Consider the following 25737-nt stretch of genomic DNA (forward strand, 5'->3'; position numbering starts at 1 on the left):
ACTTGAATTTCCCCAAGGTGATCAATAAAGGAATATCATAGTCTTATCTTAGTACCTGCTGCTGCAATGGGAAATGTTGACAAAACATAAACATTCAATAAAGTACATAAAGGAAAATGAGCGGGGGGGAAAAAACGAGGCAACTTTTTAAATATATTTTTTTCTTTTCGGTCTTCAACTTTATTGAAGAGCAAAACTTTCAAGTAAGTCTCAACCTTCAGCGCTACAATTAAACATCATCATTAGTAGTGGTCATTGTTGACGACAACAATCTGAGTCACAAGGTAATGCTGAGACAAGAGACCGAGGGTCTGCTGTAGTGTTCGCCGTTTCACATTAAAATCTCCAGAGAATGACAACAACGGTAACAAAGAGATTGCATTGCTTTAAAAAGAGGGGAAAAAAACAAACAAACAAACAAACAAATGAAAGGCAAAGAAAAACAAGCAGCTGGCAAAGTCAATTGATCATCAGTTTGTGGTCTTTTCTTTTTTTTCTATTATCAACTCATAAACCACTTTCATATTATTTTACTATTACATCATTGTTCCATTATAGTCCTCATCGTGACTTGTTCAAATGTAGTTATTTTCTATATTCATGTGCGACCATTAGTAATATCACGACGGCGCAGCTCGTTAAGTCCACAGGGGGAACCCGAGAAGAAACCGGGAAAAAAAAGATGGCGGCGGAACGATTAAAAAGGATCCTGCCCGTAACGCCTGGATTTACATTACAAATATCCAGAGCCACCCGACTAACTTTGATGCAGCGACTGCGGTTAAGATAGACGTCACAAAAGGGAAACAGACTTGCAAATTTGTCATGCAAACGCCACTGGTCAACCAGTGGCTTCATTACCATAGTAGAAATCAGGGGAGGGGGTATTTTAACAAGCAGGATTACACTTAGGCAGGTAATTATCCAAAAGATTATTGAATAACTTCTGATATTTTGTTCCTAATTAACTATTATCAATATGTATGACTGCATTCCCATCCACAATAAACCCTCACAACAGTTTTAAATATAGGTAGTTAAATATTTTTTGGCCAATTTGCTAATCCTGTGTGAAATACCCCCCTGCCGGGCCCATATTGATCACACTTCTAATAATAAGCGCACTGATCGGGGATCAGATTCCTCGGGTCACGTGTGACCACACACGCCTCACTATGACTTATAAGGCAATCTGGCCTCAGATCAGCGATCATACTTGATAAATACAGGCCCATGGGTCAGGGGGTCAGGAGGGGGGGCAACTTGTACCTTCTCTCTAAATACACCATGAATGCTGCTGGCCTCTCTAAGGACATAAAGGCGACATGGCTGTCCAGTCCCGATACCAGAACACTTTGCACTGACGTAAGGGCCTTACAGCCACACCGCCAAGCACATTATCATTGTTTGTCAGTATCGCTTATTGTCAATTTTGACAAGGAACCCATGGGGGGGGGGGGTCTCGGTGAGATGCAAAACGCCAGGTTTTGAAATACAACCAGAAATCTCTTCATGAACAAAATACAAGTTCTCTCTCCAGTCAACAGCTTGTCCATTCCTTGGACAATATAGGATTAACGCATTATTATTCTCACCTGTGCAATCTGTATGTAGACGTACCCGAGGAGCCGTCTCCAGTCTGACGCTGGCTTAAAGACAACAGCACTACAACATGTTACGTCTCAGTCTGGCTTTTTAGTTCAACCGACGGACTCCTCCACTGTAGTTATTCGTTAACGTGTTATAATTTGCCTCGACTTTAAAAATATTAACAGTTTTTTGTTTAGTTTCAATTCACAGCTTTGAGTATTGCAGGCCTGGGAGAGAGCGAGAGAGAGAGATAGAGAGAGAGAGAGAGAGAGAGAGATGGAGAGAGACAGGAGTCGAGCCAGCTATTCCATGTAGCTGAGTGTAAAAATATATATCATATTTTCCAGTCTCATTTTAGGACACTTTCATCTCATCTTAATGCCACTAAATACCCCAATCTCAACATTCATATCAACAACACGCCCCCTGCATTCAGGAGAGAACATACCAACACAAAACAGGCCCCCGAAGAGGGATCGACTTTGGATAAACAGTAATAATACTTGGCCGGATTACTCATTGTGCAGGCAGGGTACAAAAATATATACACATAGTATACATAAGAGTATAGCTGACGTTACCCTTGCGAGAGAAATGAGAGAAGGAAACACAGAAATCAATGGGTTTTTTTACATTAAAAAAAAGAAAAGAAAAAAGAAAAGTCATGCTAATCTTGAACCTCTAGCCGACTCCGTTACATCCCCCCCTGTCTGTGTGAAGGCACAACAAGAGAGCCCCTCCTCTGTGATTGGTGGACAGACAGACACACAGGAGGTCAAAGGGAGTGTGCTTCGCAGTGGAGACGAAGGAGGAGACGTCCCTCCCTGGCTACGTCCGTCACCAGCAGCCCCGGGGACCCCGCGGAGTGAACACGTACAAGTTGCTTATACCGGTAAAAAGTACATTAGGCTTATTCGATTGAAGCCATGTTTTAGTGTCTTAGGAACATTTGACATTTTAAACTCAGAACGTCATTCGGAAGATCTTTTTTTTTTAATTATTATTAAAAAAGGGATTTCAGTTATATTTTGGGTGCATGATGTGTTTCACCTTTTTTCTTTTTGACGATTTACAGACGAGAGATTAAGCGAGACTAACGATTTGGCTAGTCTTGACATCAGATTGAGAAAATATCTTATTTACAATATTGAAATGGACATTCCTGACTGAAGCCGTCGCTAACGTGGAGTTTTCAGCACAAGCACCATCCTCCGATCCGTCCTCCAGCCCGCGTTCCCTCTCTCCTCATCTAACCCCTTTGCTTGTAGTTGCACAGTGAAAACATCCTCTTAACTTCTAAGACCCTCCCACCCAGAACCATCCATCCAATTACAGATGAGCAGGAAGAGGGAGGAGAGCACAGAGATAAAAAAACAAAAAATTAAATAAAAACAAGAACATGCATTCAAATACGCTCCGACAGACAAAAGAGACGAAGAACACGCTACTTAAAATGAATTGCTTCGGAACACAACCCTCACTTGTAGATTAACATAATGAATATACAGCTCTCATGTTCCATCGAACCCCAAAGGTTCGCTAAAGGGGTCGCTGAGCAGAACGCGTCGATCACGTGCTCTCAGTGACGATTACAAAATCAAACCGAATCAATCTCAGGGGGTGGGGTGGGGGGGTTTAACAGAAGATCGGTTACCACGGCAACAGCAGACCCCGACTTCATCGCGGTCCGGCTGCTCCGCTCGAGGGTGAAAGTGGATCTCGGGTGATTATCACCACGACGACGGGCCTTTTCCTTTTAAAACATATTGCTAGCTTCCTGTGGCGCCTGCAGAGGAGGACGTGAGGCATTTCACAAAAGGCACCACACACTCGTATATATATATTTATATATATATATGCATGCATATGCACATACACACATTCACACACATGAAAACATATATGAACTCTCACACAAGCTTGTAGAAGGCAACTCCCCCCCCCCCTCTCCCTCCCCCTCCGCAAACCTGAACCCACCTCCCTCTAAAATGGGCGCCACGCGCACCAGAGTCACTGAGAACAGGCGCTTGGCGTCGCTGGAAGTGTTTAATAAAAGCCCCTCCGGAAGGTGCGCCTGGGTCAGACAGACTGGACACAGTGTTGGAGTTAAAACAGTAGTGCTGCTCTGGACCTCCAGAGACGGAGAGCAGAGAGAGAAGACCTCTCTCAGGCCGACCACACAGAACCAGAGAGAGGACATCCTTTATTTTTTTTTAAAGGCTAAAATCCCTCTTTGAAAAGTAAAAGCAGCAGAAAAAACAAAACAATAATTGTATTCTCATGGAGGGACTTGTCAAAAGTCTTTATAAGGCCGGGCGGGGAAGAGGTAGTAGAATCACCAAAATCAGGAGCCCGAACAGAGTTGACCTGTCGTCTTCCAGGGCAGAGGAGCTACAGTGAAATTTTGAAGTGAGTGAGACACGTCTCTCTGGCCGCCTGGGGAGGGAGGGAGGGAGGGGAGGGGTGGGTGTCTTAACGAGAGAAACCGACGGGATAACAGCGACATAAAGAGAGGGCTACGAGCCCCTAGAGCCCAGGGCCTGATGAGCAAACACTGAAATCCATAACTGTGGTTGTTTGGTTGGTGACGGAGGTCATCAGTCCCTCGTAACGTGCATGTGTCGTCGTCGTCTTCTCCCCCCCCCCCCCCCCCCCCCGTGATTCTTCTAGACTAGAGGAGGACGTGGGTTCAAAAGGACAACTCTCTGTCCCCACACTTCACATCCTCCACAGTGCGAAGCTGGTACACATCCACTCATGTGTAAACCCACCCCCACCTTAACCCCACTGGACCACAGACCCCCCCCCCCCCCCCCCCTGAACTGGTAGCTAACGTCAGCGGCAACGCCAGCGGACAGCAAGAAGTGAACGTCGGAGGCTTTGCATTGCGGCGGGGGGGGTAGATTACTGGAGGACCGAATGACCTGACACATCTGTAATACACTCTGTCCTTTGTTACAGATACCATTATTGGGGAGATTGGAGGGGCATGGCTGGTGATGGAGGCCACAGCAGGTAAGAGTATAAGAGGCATTAAGGTGTCTTTCTTTCCGCCTGTCTGTCTGTCCGTCCGTCCATCATTCTGTCTGTGTCTGTGTCTATCCGTTTGTGAGGTCTGGCAAACCGATGAGTTTAAGACAGGAGTCCTATATATATATATATATATATATATATATATATATATATATATATATATACTGTATATATATGTTGACACACACTGTATGGCTTCGGTATGAGAAGTCCTTATACTGCAGGCCAAAACAGGAGGGTCCAGCTCCTCCCAATCGTGGACGGGACATGCAAAGGGCAACCGAAAAAAGGCTTCTGATAGTGTGTGAAAGAGAGAAAGAGAGAGAGAGAGAGAGAAACTGTTGTCTGAGAGGGGGGGGGGGGGGGGGTCAGGGTCTGTGATCGTATTCCTCTGCGATTATTGCGTTCCTGTCTTTACAGACACTTAGGATGACCGGTTGAAGTTGAAAGGTGAGGAGGAGGGAGAGAGAGAGAGAGAGAGAGAGAGAGAGAGAGAGAGAGAGAGAGAGAAAGAGAGCAGTGTGCTCGTCAGCTCTACCACATCACCTCCAACCAAAGGCCATCAGCCCAGCGGTGGGTACCAGTTCTGTCCGTGAAAACAAACGGAGACGGCGGAAGCTCAGTGTGACAGACAGAGCAGCCTCCTCCTTCTCAGGGTCAGACCCAGAAGACCTGGACTACCGCTCAACTTCAAAAGAGATGGCGAGGCAAGGGTAGGGTAGCTGTAGCCGGGAGAGAGAGAGGGAGAGAGGGAGAGAGAGAGAGAGAGAGGCTGTAGGGGGATAGGAGGGTGTATATATTAAGAGTTTTCCCTCTCCCCCCTGACGTCTGTAGCCTGCATCTCCTCTGACGCGCCTCTCAGTCCGTGTGGTTGTTCACATTGTTCAGCTTGTCCGCCACCTCCTTCTTCACGCCCTCCTTCGCCCCCTCCTTCACCTCCTCCTCCGCCCCCTTCCCCTTCCTCGCCCGGGCTCCGGTGAACACCTTGTAGGCGCCGCGGGTGATCTTGTACATCCAGACGGTGTTGAGGATGTCCAGGGCGATGCAGGAGGAGATCCAGGCCACCTGGGCGGCCAGGCCCAGCCGATCGAAGGCCGGCGTGCCGAAGGTGGCGAAGACCTTGGCCCAGTACGGCGGCATGACGGCGATGCGCACCAGGAAGAACACCGCGGCCATCAACAGGCCATTCGTCACCACCATTTGCTCCTGGCGCGGGTACTTCAGCACCTCGAAGAACCACCTGGGAGGGGGGGGGGGGGATAAGAGATATAGAGAGACGTCAATACAGATGCAGAATGAGAGAACACGCGTTCACTCACAGAGATGAGTGTGGGCAGTAATCTGTGCATCTGTCGCAGTGGTTCTATGTTTCTAGTTTTCTATGGTTCTAGATCTATGGCCTCAAGCAGGTTTCTATCAAGGACCCCCCCCCCCCCGAATAAATGGTTACACATTACGATAAGATTCTGTCTCCATCTTTTTGTTGTTAAATGATATGTTCAGAATTATTTAGACTTGGCAACATTCAAACATTCCAAAATGGAGTACTTTTGACTTCCGGTCAGCTGTCGGTATTATCAAACACCAGGAAATAAACTCTGGTTCGAGCTGTTAACCTAGCAACGCAATTCCACTGATACCACTGAAATTCCACTATAGCTGGGATACCGGTGGTAAAACTGGCTCACCTTTGGTTCACAAACGGCGTGGACAATTCTGAAATGAGACGGAAATTGGCAAAGTAAGGAAGCACTCCGCGGGTCTGCAAAGAGCAAAAGAGGAAGATCATCACCAAACATCAAACACAACCCGTTATTAACACCAAACACAACACCTGACAACATCCTAGTCCTTCCTATTGTTGTATCTTAAGATAAGATATTCCTTTATTGATCCCCTTGGGGAAATTCAGGCATCATAGCAGCATGAATGAATGAATGAAAACTTTATTTAACAGATTGCAGAATGGGTACAATACAGTACGGCTCAATACATACAATTGTTAAGGGGATGCAGACCTGAGAAAGACGTTTGTCTTGTTTCCATCAGGGTCCCCCATTTTCAATTCATATAGACATATATGACATACATGACATACAGATAGTCAGTACTGCTACATCTATACATTTATGACATACCAGATTTGCAAATACAGTACTGTTTGTGATACAGAAGGAGTCAAGAAAAGGGAGTATATACATTTGACGTAGAAACTGTACATTGGAGGAGGTTGGGTGGGGGGGGTTGGGTACATTGGGATATTGACAACCATACTGGGTAATTTACATTGGAGGTGGTTGGGGGGGGGGCGGGGGGCACACTGTATAAACAAGTAACACTGTACATTGCAAGGGGGGGGGGGGGGGGGGTACAGGTAGTATAAGACATGGTACATGTGACATAATTATAGTATAGTGGAGAAGTAAAAATTAAACAGAATAGAAAAAAAGCCGTATAAACAATATAACAAATCAATATAATTACATTTCAATACATAGGCCTCACACTGCAGGCCTTGGTGCTCAATTGTGATTTATTGCTCAGAGCAGATCCTTTTGTTTCAGATTCCAGTCTGAACTGGTCTCACTCTTGAATTGACCCACACGTGGAAATGAACAATAAGGGAGATGAGAGTAAACATGGAGGACACAAGTCGCAGTGGAGGCTAATTTGTGAGCAGATGATAATGGGGGCAAGAAGGACGTGAAAGAGAGACATTTCTTCTCTCAATTTGCTTTCAAACACAGAGCGGTTATGATACGTCCCCCCTCAAGTTTTGCTTGTACAGAAGTATCACCGCAAATACTTATAAGGTAAACACCTCACTGTTCCTCCACTGCCGACCTCCATCACAGCTGTCTTCCATGTTTGTATTCACCAAGTGACTCCCGCCACAGAACTGTGATGAATGTCAATCTAGAGTGACGTAAAGGCTGGATGAATTCTGATATGACTATGGTCGCATTGCAAAAAATCTGACCCGTATCATATTAAAGTGTCCCAAATCAGAATTGAAAAGATGAGATTCCATGCGATTTGTGCCGTTCACACTGTCACGAAACAAACTAATAATAATAATTCATACAATGTTTTTTTTTTTAATCCACTTTTTCTCCCATTTTCTATATTTTCTCCCATCCCAATTTCGTATCATCCAATTCAACCCTCCCCTGTCACGAACGCTGTTTCTTGCCTCCCACAAGCCGGCTGCAATGTGGACTAAGTCATACATAGCACAAATCCCCTCCGGTACTTGAGGTAACAGCAGTCGCATCTTTTCACCTGCGCAGCACGATCTCTCAGTGGCGAGGAGTAACGCGTGGGAGGCTCACGCTGCCCCCGACACTTCCTGATTCTACTGCGCAGGCGCACCAACCGACCTGTAGGAGTCGCTGTCCACAACGCCCGATCCCCACCCATCAGTTTCCCACCCCCTAATACGCCCAATGTGTATTAGTATGAACGACCAGCTAAACTGAAAGCAATGTGGAGCGCTGGGCTCGAACAGGCGAGCCCAGCGTCTCCGCATTCGTGGCGAGCGCCTTGCCCACTACGCCACGTAGCCGCCCAATTCATACAATGTTTATAGCGCTTTTCAATTACCCAAAGTAGCTGACAATAGGCAAAAAAAACTAAGAAAGAACATAAAACCACGAGTAACGAACAACAAATACAGGAGTCAGTAGGGGAGACAGTCGGGAAGTAAGTAAGGGAAACCGAGGGGCGGGGGTGGGGGCAGGAGAGGAGAGAACGTAGGGGGGGGGGGGGGGGGGTAGGTTGGAGGGATTCGGGAAGGTTGAAGGCTGGGGAGAACAGGTAGGTTTTGAGTCGGGATTTGAAGGTGGAGAGTGAGGGAGAGTCTCTGATGGTCTGAGGGAGGGTGTTCCAGAGTAAACTGATCCGAGTAACACTTTTGTCTGCAGTGTGTGAACGTAGGACTCGACGGGGCTCCTTGAAGCAACAGTATACAGATGACTCACCAAGACGTATCCATATGCATAGAGCGCCGCCAAGTGGTGACAGACGAAAAAGCTGTCTCCCATAGTGGCCCAGTTCCGGGCGAGCAGCACCAGGTCTGCAGAGAGGAGGAACAGGGGGGGTTAGCAGGTAGAGAGAGCAGGAGACTATTAACTACAGCTGTTGTGAGGAGGCGGGACGCCACTGCCACTCCCTCACTAGCGTTTAAAGGGGAACGTATTATGGAGAATGGGTTTTTGCCCCGTCTCCGTATGGATCTGGCAGTCGGAGATGTTATTTATTATGACCAGTGTTGTGCTAGTTACTGACAAATAGTAACTAGTTACCATTACTAGTTACTTCATTGCAAAAGTAACTCAGTTACTTTACCGATTACTTACACAAAAGTGTAAGTACCTTTTTAAAGTTACTTAAAAAACAAAACAACATTATTTCAATTGCTCCCATTAATGCCCTTACAGATTCTTACAGTCAAAATCTGTTAATCAACTTGACAGTTTCCATTCATTTGCATTCACATTACTGAACTCTGCTAAGCAATGTGGTCATACAATTAAAAATGACCACATTGTATAGAGTCAAAGTCAAAGTCAGCTTTATTGTCACCTCTCGTAATGTGCAAGACATACAAAGACATGCAATTGGGTTTCCCCCTTCCCACGTTGTATATAAACATAAAGTAACATATAGTACACTATAAACATAAAGTAACATATGGACAGTATATACAGGACTATATACAATGTAGACAGTAGCAAAAAAAAAGTGAGTGGGGGTAGTGTTGTAAGATTAGGGTGTGTAACGCGTTAGTCCCAACACTGTTTATGACATAGACACTCTCGTTTGGGAGGGGTTGAGGTCTTCAGATTAACAAGCATAGACAAGTTGTTCAGAATGATATGGCGTTCATAACGTGACAGGGGGAGAGACGAGCAATACATTAGCTTTGATTAGAACCCGGAACACTGCCTACCTAATGAACCGCACCGTTTTTGGGGATGTGGGACCGCCAGGCAGAGAAGGAAATAATTAATCAAATAAAAAAAAACTGAAAGAAAGAGGTGCTGGATAATAAATAATTAAATAATTAAATTATATTTAGTTTAAGTAACATGCTCCACAGATTCAAGGAAGTCATATAAAATTGTTGAAAAGATACATCATAATATTATGTCCTCTGAAACCTGAAGAAGGTCCCAACGTTACTTTAAATAATATTAATAAGTGAAGACATCAAGGTGTCTTTACTCCTATACACCGTTCTGTTCCACCAACACACCTGTTATAAAGACCGTTATCAAGGTGTCTTTACTCCTATACACAAGGATAATTATTAATTACCTAAGAGTGTTTGTATAAACATACGGTACACTGCCCTACAAAAGGAAAAGGAAATATTGTACTTATAACAATATGTTGTTGAAAATGAGTTATTGAGCATTTTTGTTACAATGAAGACATGTTTTTATCAACACAAGAAATATGACATTATCCACCATGTTGCAAACAATAAAAAAAAAAAGTCTTCTTAACTAATTATTATTAACTTATCTAATACATTTTGGTTTAACACAGTAAAGAGAAATATTGACCTGCTGTATCGAAGTTCTAAACAGTAATTACAGTTTTCTTATCTAGGGCAGTATAGCCACCTACTGTTCACATGTTGCTATGTACAGTAGATGATGGGGATAATTATTATTTACACAAGGGTTTGTACACAAGACAAAAATTATGTCCGTTTTCCAAACATCTAGATAGAAGAGTGAGTAGGGTTGGGCGATAATTCAACATTACCGTTTATAATATTGGGATCGATGTTGTGATAAGATTATGATATTGTTGCACACGATTATTTACAATTAACAACCACCACAAAATGTATCTCAGAAACAAGATATTCAGTATTATATTAAGGATGTACCAATACAATACTCGGGGGTTAAAAGATAAGATAAGATATTCCTTTATTGATCCCCTTGGTAAAATGCAGGGATCATAGCAGCATGGGGGAGGGGAGGTACAGGTAGTAAAAAGCAGTGTAAACAATATAACAAATCAATATGATTAACATAACATAATTAACTCTGGATATGTGCATAATGGTCAACAAGGTGCGAGGTGAGGGTATGTATGCCCTCTGTTATATTTTCCCTACAATAATAGTTACAATATATAATCTAATCCAATAATCTAAATCTAATCTAATATAGTCTGAAAGATATACTAAATGCTAAATATATGTAATATATAATCTAATAATCCAATAATCTAAATCTAATCTGATATATATAATCTAAAAATGCTCAAATGCGGGGGCGGCCGGGTAGCGCAGCGGACCAAGCGTCTGTCTACCACCACAGAGACAGTGGGATCGAATCCAGCTGCGGTGCCTACGGGTTGGTTGGCCGTCCATACTGACACAATTGGCAGTGTCAGCGGGTGGGAAAGCCGGTGGGGTGGGTCGTGGTCGTTGTAAACAGAGACTCCTACAGTTCGGTCGGGGCGCCTGCACAGCGAGGGAAGGATCTGGGAGAGGTAGTGTGACCCTTCCGCACATTACACTCCCCCAGTGAGAGTCTGCGCTGCCAGGTGGAAAGAAGCGGTGGGCTGGCTACACATGTGTCTGAGGAAGCATGCGATAGTCTCCGCCCTCCCGGACCGACGGTAGGGGGTAGAGTGCGCAACGACCAGGAAGGGTATTGGGAATTGGCATAACGACTAACATTGGGATGGGAGAAAAACGGAAAAAGGAGGGGGAAAAAGACAATACAAACAAAATGTTAAATGCTAAAATGCTAAATATATGATCTGATGAAGTATACAGTATTCACATAAGGTGCGGTATGCATAAGGTAGTATATTGTCCTTTTAGGTTCCTAGTAGTTGGGTGTCTGGCAGCAGTCCCTGCCCACTGCAGGAACCTTCTGGAACTGTGTTCCGGCACCTTACATTGGCAAAACAGATACCCATTTTTATAACTGGGTTTGTCCAGGTGAGGTGGGGAGAGTAGCCGCCAGTGGATATAAGTGGAAATCATGAGCTACTGTATATCCCATAATATTCTCCAGAGTTGTTTAAGTCTGCTGTTAGGGCGCATTACAGATTAGTTTTCTCTACAACAGAGATGATTAAACAGCAACTGAGTGTGAGAATTACGCTACGTGAGCGTCGGTACATTTACCGCTATGGTCCAGTCCACACGGGCCACAGTCCATTACCAGAAGAGATCCGGGAAGGCAAGAACAACTTATTCTCCTCACATTTACACTAAACAACCTCTGCATGCAGATTCCGACGGAGGAAAACCCATAATCAAAGCCTTAACGTTGTAATTTATAGCCAATTATATGCAGCCCAATGCAGTTTCATATTCAGTGCATAATGTCGAGCTACAACGTTAATACTTCCTCTCATAGCATCACTGTGCTTCACTGCATCACTGAGCACAGAGTGACAGTTACCATCTTCCTGGACTTTTACTTTTAAAACAACATTGTTCAATATTACACTTACTGTAGATTTCTGTATATTTTTACTGTATATTTAATATTAGAATGTATATACATAACATAGGAAATGTAAATCCCGGACCGTATTTTATTCTTAAGTCTTATTTTTATTATTGACTTTGGTCTCTGTTAGGTTAGTAATGGACTAACTTCACCTAGTGCAGGGCAGGCTGTGGTGTCCATGGTCTCTGTTAGGTTAGTAATGGACTAACTTCACCTAGTGCAGGGCAGGCTGTGGTGTCTATGGTCTCCGTTAGGTTAGTAATGGACTAACTTCACCTAGTGCAGGGCAGGCTGTGGTGTCCATGGTCTCTGTTAGGTTAGTAATGGACTAACTTCACCTAGTGCAGGGCAGGCTGTGGTGTCTATGGTCTCCGTTAGGTTAGTAATGGACTAACTTCACCTAGTGCAGGGCAGGCTGTGGTGTCCATGGTCTCTGTTAGGTTAGTAATGGACTAACTTCACCTAGTGCAGGGCAGGCTGTGGTGTCCATGGTCTCTGTTAGGTTAGTAATGGACTAACTTCACCTAGTGCAGGGCAGGCTGTGGTGTCTATGGTCTCTGTTAGGTTAGGTCAAGGGCATCAGTCATCAAGGTGAGTTTAAACTGATGATGCTCTTCAGTATCACTTGCCAAATTCCACTTTTATACCATGGCTAGAGGTTGGAAAGCAGCCATGCATAGGCGGCGGGTATATAAGGCACGGGGAGGCAATGCCGACCCAGTCTGCGCATTATTATAGACAGCCTAGGCTACGATATTGTGTGTGTGTGGGCTGCTGCAGCCCGGTGGTGACAATACGCAAGGGTCGGCCAACCAAGGTGTCAATGGCAGTAGGTGTGGTGGCCGTTTAACATTCCAGACTGCAGGCAGTAACCAATCACGCCGCATCACCAAACTAACCGATGCCAGTCTGGTCTTCAAAACCCTCCATGGTCTAGCCCCACCCCCACTTTCCGATTTTTTACCTCCATGTTCGCGTGTAGTCTTTTACCAACAAACTTGCAGTTCCGCGTTCGGGTTCAGAACTGTTGTACCGGGTGACTTGGCTGTTCCATTAACACTTTGATTGCCCAACCCGAGTTTTCACGGGTTTACCCCCCGCGGGTTGAATGCCCACTCACGAGAATTCTCGTATTTTCTTGTTTTTTTTATTAGCGATCTGAAATCATATTTCATCAACCAAGTCTACCGTTGGAAATCCAACCACTCCAGGCGCTCAGATGTGAAAAAAGCGCCCCCTATCGTCTCCCAGATGGTAATTCACCCTTTTGGATTGAACTCAATGAAAATGAATGGGGAAAAAAATCCCTGACTCCACATTTTACTTCTCACTCACGCAGCCGGCGTCGATCAGCTCCACTAGTGAGCCTCAGAGCAGCGGAGATTATGTGTTTTTACAGTATACACGGTGAATCAATAAAAAGATAGATTTTTTTCGAATGGCGATCAGGAATTGGAATAATCCATTTGGATACCATCTGATCTCAGGTAAGGAATCTATGTTACCAGTATTAGGATAATCAGACTCGTTTTCACAGAGATATAAGCTTTTATGTGATTATGTGATATTGCTGTTTGGCTGTGCTGGTCAGTAACGCGGAGAATCGATTTTCAACTGGCGGCACGAGCGTGCATGCGCACACATATACTATCGATAATCTAGCGTTTATTTGAAAACGATTCATAAATAGGCCGAACAATGACAACATTCTAGAATATTCCAGTAAAAGGCTATTATCATGGAATGTGTTATTTTTTCGGTGAAAACTAGTGATTTTCAAAATGCTAGAAAACGGAAATGAAGCGATTAAAAAACAATCTGCTACGACAATGTTGACTGGAAAATGAGTCTTTGATAAGCGACGGGCAGATTAGACACAGCCATAATTTAAAACATAGATTAGGCGATATTAACGTTAACATTGAAGTGGCCCTGGGCATTCAAGGAGGTAAAAAGGAATTAACCTTGGGCAATCAAAGTGTTAAGGACAAGTACATTTAGCAAAGCAGCCCTCTCCGTGAGAGCTGCCAAGACCTGGAACTCCATTCCAAGTTAAATGCCGCCTGGGCATAACACGGATCACCTGAGGCCGAGGGCATGATGAGACTGAGTCAGAGTTAATCAAACCGTGGAAACTTTTTAGAGCTACTAAATGTTTTCAAAGCATGATGAGATCCAAATTACGGAAAACGTTTCCTTCATTGCCGTCGGCACCGCAACTTGTGAACGTTCTTTCCCAATGAGGCGCATCCGAAAACTGGACAACAATATGCGCCAGGAGAGACGGTCAACTGAGTAGGGCTGCAACTAATGACTAATTTGGTAGTCGACTAATCTGCCGATTATTTTTTCGATTAGGCGACTAATCGAAAACCAATGTAAACAACACCAATTTTTTTTTTAATTTTTTTTTTAATTACCTATCTTTGTGAAAGTGGCTTCTCAGCTCTGGTCCAGCTGAAGACAGAGCAGAGGAACAGATTGGACATTGAGCATGACCTCAGAGTTGCTTGTCTACCATCACCCCAGACTTTGAGACTCTTGTCAGGACCAAACAACAACATCATAACATGATGATCCCATAGCAAATTAAAATAATGACTCATGAAACATTTGAATTTGGATCTTTAAGCCACTTTAAATGAAAATGTATTTGAAGAACAATACAGCAATCACTCATAACAAGATAAATAAATTAAATAATACAAATTAAAGTGGAAGTGTACTTTAAATAACTTTTGTTTGCTGTGTGTGAGAGGAGTCCGTGTGTGTGTGTATGTGTGTGTGTCTTACTCTGATCGCTGTGTGAGTGAGAGTGTGTGTACTGTGTAATTTGTGTGTGTGTCTTACTCTGATCGCTGTGTGAGTGAGAGGTGTGTACTGTGTAATTTGTGTATGTGTGTGTGTCTTACTCTGATCGCTGTGTGTGAGTGAGAGGAGTGTGAATGTGTGTGTCTTACTCTGATCGCTGTGTGTGAGAGAGAGGAGTGTGAATGTGTGTGTGTCTTACTCTGATCGCTGTGTGTGAGTGAGAGGAGTGTGTATGTGTGTGTGTCTTACTCTGATCGCTGTGTGTGAGTGAGAGGAGTGTGTATGTGTGTGTCTTACTCTGATCGCTGTGTGTGAGTGAGAGGAGTGCGTGTGTAATGTATTGTGTGTCTAGTCTGATCATCATCTCCTGCAGGGGAACAATGTTTTCAATGTCCAAAATTTGCTATGGGATCATCATGTTATGATGTTGTCTGGAACCCTGAGAAGCCACTCTCACAAAGATAGGTAGTGCACAAAAAAAAAAAAAAAAAAAAAAAATTAAATAATTTTTTTTTAATGACTAATCGACGCAACAATTTCTCGTCAACGATTTTTTATAATCGACATCGTCGATTATGTCGACTAATCGTTGCAGCCCTACAACTGAGTCCGCTTCACATTGAAGGTGATCTCACAGACAAACTTAAAGCAGAAAAGATCATTGATGCGCGAAACGTCGCATTTTTTGTTGCATTAAGGTAAGACAATAGTTAATCATATTGGATGCCTTCATTTGAACAATTAATTTGCACTATATGAAATGAGTGGGGCTCGCTGTAGTAGCCTAGTAGTGTGTGTATTGTATGACATCAGAACCTGGACAGCACCGTTTGCGTGCAAGCAAAAAAGAAAGGGAACATTTTGTGCGCTCCGCGCGACTACCATTCCATATATAGCCTACCCTAATGTCCAGCTCACACGCCGCCTATGCAGCCATGATAGTATGACAGCCCATGTAGCATCTGCTAATATTATTGTAGAGCAGCAGTAGCACAGCCCAGAGCCACAGCAGCACAGCATAGCCCGTCCATAAAGACAACAAGTCCACCACAGCAGCACAGCATAGCCTGTCCATAAAGACAACAAGTCCACCACAGCAGCACAGCATAGCCTGTCCATAAAGACAACAAGTCCACCACAGCAGCACAGCATAGCCTGTCCATAAAGACAACAAGTCCACCACAGCAGCACAGCATAGCCTGTCCATAAAGACAACAAGTCCACCACAGCAGCACAGCATAGCCTGTCCATAAAGACAACAAGTCCACCACAGCAGCACAGCATAGCCTGTCCATAAAGACAACAAGTCCACCACAGCAGCACAGCATAGCCTGTCCATAAAGACAACAAGTCCACCACAGCAGCACAGCATAGCCTGTCCATAAAGACAACAAGTCCACCACAGCAGCACAGCATAGCCTGTACATAAAGACAACATGTCCACCACAGGCATGAGTCACCACCCCCCCCCCCCCCCTCCTCCTACATCATAGCTTAGGGTTCAGCGCTTCAGCCACCTGCCAAATCCCACTTTAACCCTTGCCGATACTAGTGTCGGATATCGGTCTGACACCAGGCTAAAACAGAATGTTGGTATCAGAGAATCTCCCAGATACTAAAATCTGATACCAACATGCCAGGAATAAAAGCAAAGTGACTTGATTGGCTGCATCTTTGACACGTTAACTCTCTCTAATGGAGAACAATTGATTATATCTCATTATTACATGGCGTTTTAACATTCGCCAAAATGCTTGATTGTGATTGGTCAATAGCGCTCGGTTGCCCCTGACAGCGGTCAATTATTTCTCGATAATTCACCGCTGTCATGGGCAACGCGCAATAATGACCGCTGTTAGGGGCAACAGAGCACTATTGACCAATCACAATCAAGCATTTTGATCGCAGTCACGAAAGCTAAGCATTACCATTATGCACAGCTGCACTACATCAGTGCAATCAAGTCCACACACCTGCCGTCTGCCGGCGATGACAGAGGAGCCACAGAACAACTGCGTCTGCATTTGATCTCGTCTTGTCGATGGTGTAAAATGAATTAGGTATATTGTTAGTAAGTTAGCCATGTAATAAGCGGGATAATGTATAGCTATACTCGGTCATTGTCGCAAAACAATTGACCTTCACTGCGTTTAGAACGCAGTGTCGGTCAATTATTTTGCGACAATGACCTCGTAGCTATACATTATCACTTACATAATATTTTGTCCAATGACCTCAAAGTCTATACTGTTCAGTAAAAGTGATGGATAGGATTGGTCCGTGTCAGAGGCCGACACCGAAGGTTCATCGATGGTGAAAAAGTGGTATCGGTGCGTCACTCTTCAATATTTGAGGGCATGTCACTTGTTTTGGCTTGATATCGCTCTTTACTTCATCACTCTGTTCAATTGAATTATTCATCCTGTGATTTTGCATACGTGAACAGACATCAGAACAGATATTGATATTGGAAAAAAGATTCCAGATGATTATGGTGATATGAGTCTTTCTTTCTTACCGTATAGTAGGTAGCCGCAGGTTATGGCAACATTTAACTTGACCAGGTAGGGCTCCCCCCTGTGGAACACAAACACACACTGTTAAGGAGTTTTTCCTGAGAATCCCATCTTAGAATTCCACCATCTACCACCGGTTTCAACTTGGAGGACATAAATATTCAAAATGGAACCATAACTGACAGGAAATTCAATGAATCTATGCAACATTAACCCATCCATCTACATTACATGCACACACTCACCCTTAACACTCACTTTATACACTTTTAACACTACACCATATTTTATCTATTTATTACAAAGATATTTCTACTTTCAGCATAACAAAAAAAAGTTTGCATTTTTTTACCCCATTGTCTGCATTTTTACTTCATTGTACTTTAGGTTGTACTTTAGTTTGTATATTGTATATTTTGTAGTGTTGGGACTTTATTCTTGACAAATAAAACAAAACTTGAAATGAACGTGGGTCCAAGTTGTTCCCTGGCAACGGGAATTCCACTGACAGTCTACAGAGGGGTTTCACCGGCCTTCTGTTTCCAGGGGAACAGTTTGGATGACAAATGTATTTCCTGTCAACTATTGCATCAGCAAACACCGCAACAGGAAACAAACGTGGCTCCTTTGAGAATGTTGTCGTCTATTAGCGCTCGATAGCCAGCAGCCGTTGTGACATCATCGCTGGAATGTTAAATTGGTGCGACCGCAGCAGGGGTGTAAAGTACTTGAGTAATTGTACTTCGTTACAATACTGGAGGATTTGTACTTTACTCAAGTATTATTAGGTTTGTATACTTGTACTTTTACTCAATTACATTTCAGAGAAAAAAAACGTTTTACTCCTTACATTTAAAATGCAGACCTACAAAGTACAAATCTCGCAGGTCCAACAATTTTAATTAGTATATTTGTTTCTCTGGCCGAACTAACGTTAACGTTATTAATCCTGCGGCCACACTTTATTTAAAAACAGCCAATCAAATCCCCATCAATGGAAAATTAACCCGCCCATACCCATGCTGATTGGTCCTTGTGCAAGACTAGAAAGCGGGGTTCTTTGATTAAACACCTGGTATCAGAATAATAATAATAACTTTATTTGTATAGCTCCTTTTTTTGCCAGATACTCTTGACTTTTACTTGAGTACAATTTTGAGACGGTACCCATACTTTCACTTAAGTATCATTTCTGGGTACTTTTTACACCCCTGGACCGCAGCATCACAGGCTGTTGCTAAACAACGTGGAGAAAGCTACTTACTCTTAAAGCTAGTTGCAGACTAATTAACGCAGGAATTAAAACCCCAGTGATCACGAGTCATTGAGCTGTAATCACGACCGATTGGGTTTTGTTATGGTCCCTGTGTGACTCTCTAAAAGGTCCCGATTAAAGTGAACCGGGTCGACGGAGCAGCGTTGAATGTTGACATAGGGAGGGCTTCTGTTTGCCCAATGTACGAGTCTGTGAGTGTGTGTATACTAGGGATGTGCATGACTGACCAAAATCATTTTCGAATAGTCTACTGTTCTTAACTCAATTAGCGCCAGACCCGAGGATAGTCAGGTTATCTCGCCGACCGTTCAGCGCCAGACCCGAGTATAGTCGGGTTTTTATCGTTATTTCTTTTATTCAATATTTCATTACAGGCACACAGACTCTGGGTTAACATGGGGAATCATCCTGAGAATGCCAAAGTGTAATACCGGCCGCATCCTCCCAGGTGGCAGCACCCTTTGAAACCTTATATCTTGGCCTGTGCAACGTTCAAATGTCTCCGGGCGCACATTTCTTTGTCAGGCGAGTCGAGCGTGTATCCCGATCACATTGAGAAGCGTCAAATGCCCCCGATGCATCTGTTGTGGTGGATTATGTTGGCGACACGATGGACACCAATACTTGGACTCACGATCAGACAATTGGAATATTCTTTTTGGGGTACCTCCTAGTGAAGGTAAGTACTAAATTATATCAATCCTGCTTTGATCCAACCATGATTTCACCTCGATTGCAACGTGTGTGTGTAACGTTACACTACAACGTATGCCGTTGGTGACGATAAAAGCATCAAAAAAACTACCCCCCTCCCCCCTTTCATGCATTCATGATGATACATAATACCCATTATATACATTTGATTTGGAAATAGTAGCGTGTCCAGGCGAGAAACGGCAACACTTTGTGAAATTCACGTTTTTGCTGCATATCGTCGTTTTCTGGGATTAGACAGGATCACTCTAAAACTATACTTATATTCACCACGGTATAACACGTGAACGTATTGATGAAAAAATGTATTCTTTTTCACATATTGAACGATAGATAGTTGATGTCAAATGGGCCATAGTATTGTATCCATAGCTATAATATAGAATATATATATAGCCCTGCAAACACTGCCACTTATTCCTATCTTTTACAAGTGTTGGCGTGGTAGGAACTAAGATGCTCTAGGCCTCCGGCGCTGAATGAGTTAAGACCGAATATTTGAAAATCATTTAATTCAGTTAAAATTTTCAGTTTCAGTTAAAATCAGTTATTCTTTTTAATCGAATGGATAATTAAAATCAAAGGGTATTGCACATAAATAGGCACTTCAGATAATCCTTCAGAACGTTGATCGGCTCAGTTGACAGAATCTTTATTTCGAACATTTAAATACAAACAATATAAAACAAAAACAAATCATTGATCTATAGCAATGAAATGGATTTTTTTTTTACAAAACATAACTCAATTTACATGTTCAAAGAGTAGGAAGAAGTATACACTTATTTAATCCTACCCCTTTTCCACTACTCAAATGAATGTACTAATTTAAAACCTTACAAAACAAACATATGCAAAACAAAACAATTATATATGTAAAACATGAAAGAAATAAAATAAAAATGTTAACACCCGTGAATGTCAAATCCCTTCCTCGTGAAAATTATTTCTTTATAATTCAGTTTGAATTGTCTCATGTTTGGACATTGCTTTAGTACCACATTCAGACTGTTCCACAGTTTCACTCCACATATGGAAATGCAGTGTCATTGGCCTATCAACTGGTTTTAATAAACAAACAGAAACAGTAGCATGTGCATGTTTTAGATCAATTAGGCTGTCTCTAAATATACAAAAAATATTAAATAAGAATAGTTTGCTTCACTTAAAAAAAAATTATATATATATTTTTCCTACTCTAACTCAACCCTAGTGTATAAAGCAAAACTAATATGCCTTTAAGCATTATCTTTAAGCATGCTGACTGCATACTAGCGTTTCCCCAGTACGTATCCCACTGTAGTGGACCAAACTAAAGCCACCGAACTACAGAAGAACAACAAGCGCCAAACAGGAAGGGAAATTCAATCTCCCACTTTTTCAAAGTCATGTCTCAGAAGGAAGAGGAAGGTCAGGTCGTTTGAGAAAGTGCAGGAGCACCTTTTGGTTCCTGCTGCACGTGTGCAGTATCTCCCCTTCCGGAGCACCAATCATCAACACCGTTTGTTTTGTGTGCGCGCGTGTGTGTTTTTTTCCAATAGTCATTCTCCTGTCTGGGGAGATAGTATGAAAGCCAGTGGCGGAACTTCCCTTTTATCTGAATGAACCCCCCCAACCCCCCCCCGTCTAAAATCTTGATAACCGCTGGCCGTCCGTACAAACACAATGCGCTAGACGACTGTAGTCAAAATAACAATGAACACTCCCTCTATGGCCGACTGACACTGTCATCAGTCACTGCCATCAGTCAGAGGGGTATCATATAGCAAGGGGCCTGATCATGGGTTATATATATGTGTGTGTGTGTGTGTGTGTGTAACAATACACCACAAACACACTGACGTACACACATGGCGGCTCACTTTACCCTCCAGGTGAAAACCCTTGAGCCTTGACCTCTGCTGACCTCGTGACCCCTCGTGCTCCACCAGGGGTTTGTACAGTAAAAACAGAGTTCCTGCACTCTAAGGTCGCTTTCACACAGGGGCTGTTTGGTCCGGACTTTCGGACCAGAATTCGATAGTCCGGTTTTTCGGGTCTGTGTGAATGCGCGTCGAACTCGGTCCGCGGACCAAGCAGGCGAACTCTAGTCCGCCTGAAAACGTAGGTCTCGGTTCGGCTTCAGCGGACCAAACGCGAACCAAATATAGGAAGTGATTATTATTACCACTGCTTGCAGCACTCACTGCAAAACAAGCACACTGCATCTAATCTCTATCTATCTATCTATCTATCTATCTATCTATCTAACTGTGCATCTTGGGAAGAAGGAAGAAACACGCGGCTTATTATTATTACCGAGGCGCACAGCATTAATAATGGATCAATGCCACGTCAATACTATTATTATTATTATATTATTATTATTGGTCTACAAGTTGTTTAGCGAGAGGATGGTGGTAATGTGCTTCAATAGAACAATGGATCAATGCCATGTCAAAACTCACTCCGCTGATCTGGAGGACTCGCAGACAGCACACACAGACACACATGCGCGCGCGCACACACGGGCTTGCAGCCACACACACATTTCCACTGTCCAATAGACAAGCGCCCTTTTCGACCGCGTGACATTGTTCAGAAGGTCTCGGTCCGCTGACAGATTTCTCTATGTGAACGCAGGCGAACCAAAAGAAGAATGCAACAATGTTGCAACTTCACCCCCAGAACCGCACCGAGTCCACCAAAACTATATGTGAAAGCGACCTAAAGAAAGACACGTTGAAACAACACAGGGTGGGGTTGTCCCTAAATAACCACGCTTTTTAAAAACACAAACCTGCTTTAAAAAAAGGTGTCAGGTTACCACGTGCCGGACCGCGTTAGGTTCGACACATTAGTGACATCGCACATGCAACTCAGAGTCAGAGTCACGCCTCCGAGACGAGTTGACTGCAAAGAAAACATTTTGGTCCAATCCGGCCTTCATCAGTGTGTTTCTGAATGGAAGGGATCTTTAAAGACATCCCGTGTCAAAAAGGCTGTGTTGAAAGAACACAGGATGGGTCGTCTCTAAACACATACAGATGTGTTAAAAGAAAAGACACAACCCGGTTTAAAATGGTGTTGCTAAGGGCGGCTAAGTGGCGCAGTGGGCAAGGCGCTCGCCACTAATGCAGGAGATGCTGGGTTCGAGCCCAGCTCTCGGCATTGCTACCAGCTTGGCTGGTCGTTCATACTAACACAATTGGCAGTGTTAGGGGTGGGAAGCTGGTGGGTGGGGATCGGACGTTGTGGACAGCAACTCCTACAGGTCGGTTGGTGCGCCTGCACAGCAGAATCAGGAAGTGACTGGGGCAGCGTGAGCCTCCCACGTGCTACTCCTCACCACTGAGAGATCGCGCTGTGCAGGTGAAAAGATGCAACGGCTGCCTCCTCGTGTACCGGAGGGGACACGTGATGCAAGGCTTCGTCCACATTGCAGCCGACCAGTGGGAGGCATGGCCTAACAGCGTTCGAGACAGGGGAGGGTAGAATTGGATAATACGAAATTGGGATGAGAGTAAAATAGAAAATGGGAGAAAAAGTAGATAAAAAATAAAAGATTGTGTTGCTATTATTATTACATGCTGTGTAGTTTTCCAATGCAGCAGTTCATGTGTTTAGTTAACCCTTTCACTACCACACTACAGAAGGTTAACCTTTCACTACCACACTACAGAAGGAACCGTCTGTAGTGAAAGGGTTCCTTCTGTAGTGCGGTTGTGAAAGGGTTAACCCTGTGTCGTGTGGCAGTGAAAGGGTTAACCTTCTGTATTGTCGCAGTGAAAGGGTTGACCATTTGGTAGTGTGGTAGTGAAAGGGTTAAGACAATCCAAATTTCAACACAGCCTTTTTCTTTTTTTAAGAGTGTAGCTATAAGCCGCCTGTGACAGTATTGACCTTCTGTACGAGGGCAACGTCCTCTTCTCTGACCTCGAGGAGAGGAGGGCTAACAGACGCCGCACTGTTCTTGTGGACGAGGAATTAAGTTTTCATGCTACGTGCAGTCGGGCTAAGAGGCTAACGAGACCTCACCCTTAGGGTTGGGCATAGAGAAAATCTGTTCCAAATTGGAACCGTTTCCAAAATTGTTGAGACATTTTTATTCTTTTCATTTAGATTCTGATGATCAGTTCCTATTAAAACACATTGAATAAAAAAAGTATGGATTTATTATTGAATCATTAATAACAGAAACCAAATTAAAACTACTGGTATATGCAATAATACAAGTACAACTGTATGAAATCAATTATGAATATGACTTGTGTAAAGGTTTTAAAAAATAATTATAAAAGAAACATTTTGACCTGTTTTGACCCTGCCCCATAAATAACCAGAATAAAGTAGTCTCTGGTCTCTTTGAATGGAGAGTTATCTGTAATTCATTATTTCACATTAAGTCACTGGTAAATCACAGACAACCCAGAATGGTTAATTTGGTCAAAAAATAATAATAATTGTAATAGACCAGCTTCTATGCACGCAACTGCCCAGAGTCCTTAGTTGCCACGGTAACCACTCATCGAACGATTCCCAGCCAAGCAGAGATTGTTAATAATTTAAAACATATTTTAAAACTCACATTTCACCTCAACAAAATCACATTCAATTATTTTGTAGCAACTAGTTTCATGGTATGAAAAGCTACCACAGTGATCCGTCTCCTCCTTATATAGACGGTATCTGGCTCAACCACCAAACCAATGATTAACTTGGTATGTATGGCATTTAGGACAGGGCTGGGCAATACGGAGGAAAGAAATACTTTCTCAGATGACATACATCATGACACATTCTTAGGGATGGAAAATCACACATTAGAATACTGGACAGCAGGGTAATGTGTGATGTGGTTTCAAAATGAAACAATTTGGCAATAAATCCGACTTAATATTCCTACTTTTACTTAGGTCTGCAGATGCCAACCTCCTAACACCTCCCACGACCAGGCTCCGGACCTGGGGCGACAGGGCCTTTGCTGCTGCTGCCCCCTCCCTCTGGAATGCCCTGTGATGCAAACACCCTGACATCTTTTAAATCTGGCTTTTGACCTCTAATTCTGTCGGTTTTATTTTATTTTGTCATGTATTATTTTTGTTTTGCCATAGTTTTGTTTCTTCTACCCATGTAAAGCATCTTTGAGCATCTGGAAAAGCACTATATAAAATAGATGTATTATTATTACTTTTCATCATTGGTTTTGATACCAGAATTGTGTATCACCGTTCATGTCATGATATGAAATACTCCCAAGCATAGATGGATGACAAATTGTAAACACTGGTATACGCCCAGGTCTAAATGTAAGATATGGAATTTATTTCGTACTGGTTTTAGTCACAACCGCAGAGAGACAACTCCCCCGCCCCTGGTCCAGCGACTAACCTAATGTCTATTTCACAAGTAACCATCCCACATCCTGTTCAGCAATCAGTCATATCACGTTACCACCACCGCCCAACAATAATTATAGCCAGGGAAGATAAGCTGAAGGTGACAACCCCCCACTTAAGAGATAGCTTAATAATCAAAGGAAACTCAGGGCTGGGGTCTGTAGGGCTGGGGTCTGTAGGGCTGGGGTCAGTAGGGCTGGGGTCTGTAGGGCTGGGGTCTGTAGGGCTGGGGTCTGTAGGGCTGGGGTCTGTAGGGCTGGGGTCAGTAGGGCTGGGGTCAGTAGGGCTGGGGTCAGTAGGGCTGGGGTCTGTAGGGCTGGGGTCTGTAGGGCTGGGGTCAGTAGGGCTGGGGTCAGTAGGGCTGGGGTCAGTAGGGCTGGGGTCTGTAGGGCTGGGGTCTGTAGGGCTGGGGTCAGTAGGGCTGGGGTCAGTAGGGCTGGGGTCAGTAGGGCTGGGGTCAGTAGGGCTGGGGTCTGTAGGGCTGGGGTCTGTAGGGCTGGGGTCTGTAGGGCTGGGGTCAGTAGGGCTGGGGTCTGTAGGGCTGGGGTCAGTAGGGCTGGGGTCTGTAGGGCTGGGGTCTGTAGGGCTGGGGTCTGTAGGGCTGGGGTCAGTAGGGCTGGGGTCTGTAGGGCTGGGGTCTGTAGGGCTGGGGTCAGTAGGGCTGGGGTCTGTAGGGCTGGGGTCAGTAGGGCTGGGGTCAGTAGGGCTGGGGTCTGTAGGGCTGGGGTCTGTAGGGCTGGGGTCAGTAGGGCTGGGGTCAGTAGGGCTGGGGTCAGTAGGGCTGGGGTCTGTAGGGCTGGGGTCAGTAGGGCTGGGGTCTGTAGGGCTGGGGTCAGTAGGGCTGGGGTCAGTAGGGCTGGGGTCTGTAGGGCTGGGGTCAGTAGGGCTGGGGTCTGTAGGGCTGGGGTCAGTAGGGCTGGGGTCAG

General features: G+C 44.1%; 1 protein-coding gene across 1 annotated transcript in view; it reads right to left on the bottom strand.

Annotated features, from left to right (window-relative positions):
* Nucleotides 1–4711: 4711 nt before the first annotated feature.
* tlcd4b (TLC domain containing 4b) overlaps nucleotides 4712–25737 on the bottom strand; it is an 84019-nt gene continuing 62993 nt past the window's right edge. The window contains exons 4-7 of the mRNA XM_084328715.1: nucleotides 17446–17504; nucleotides 8604–8698; nucleotides 6312–6385; nucleotides 4712–5863 (exon numbers count right to left, since the gene is read on the bottom strand). Coding sequence (XP_084184841.1) covers nucleotides 5482–5863; nucleotides 6312–6385; nucleotides 8604–8698; nucleotides 17446–17504 — 610 coding nt within the window. The 3' untranslated portion in view covers nucleotides 4712–5481. The remainder of the gene's footprint in view (nucleotides 5864–6311; nucleotides 6386–8603; nucleotides 8699–17445; nucleotides 17505–25737) is intronic.

The sequence above is a fragment of the Notolepis coatsorum genome (genome assembly GCF_963971535.1).
Source record: "Notolepis coatsorum genome assembly, chromosome: 14".
NCBI lineage: Eukaryota > Metazoa > Chordata > Actinopteri > Aulopiformes > Paralepididae > Notolepis > Notolepis coatsorum.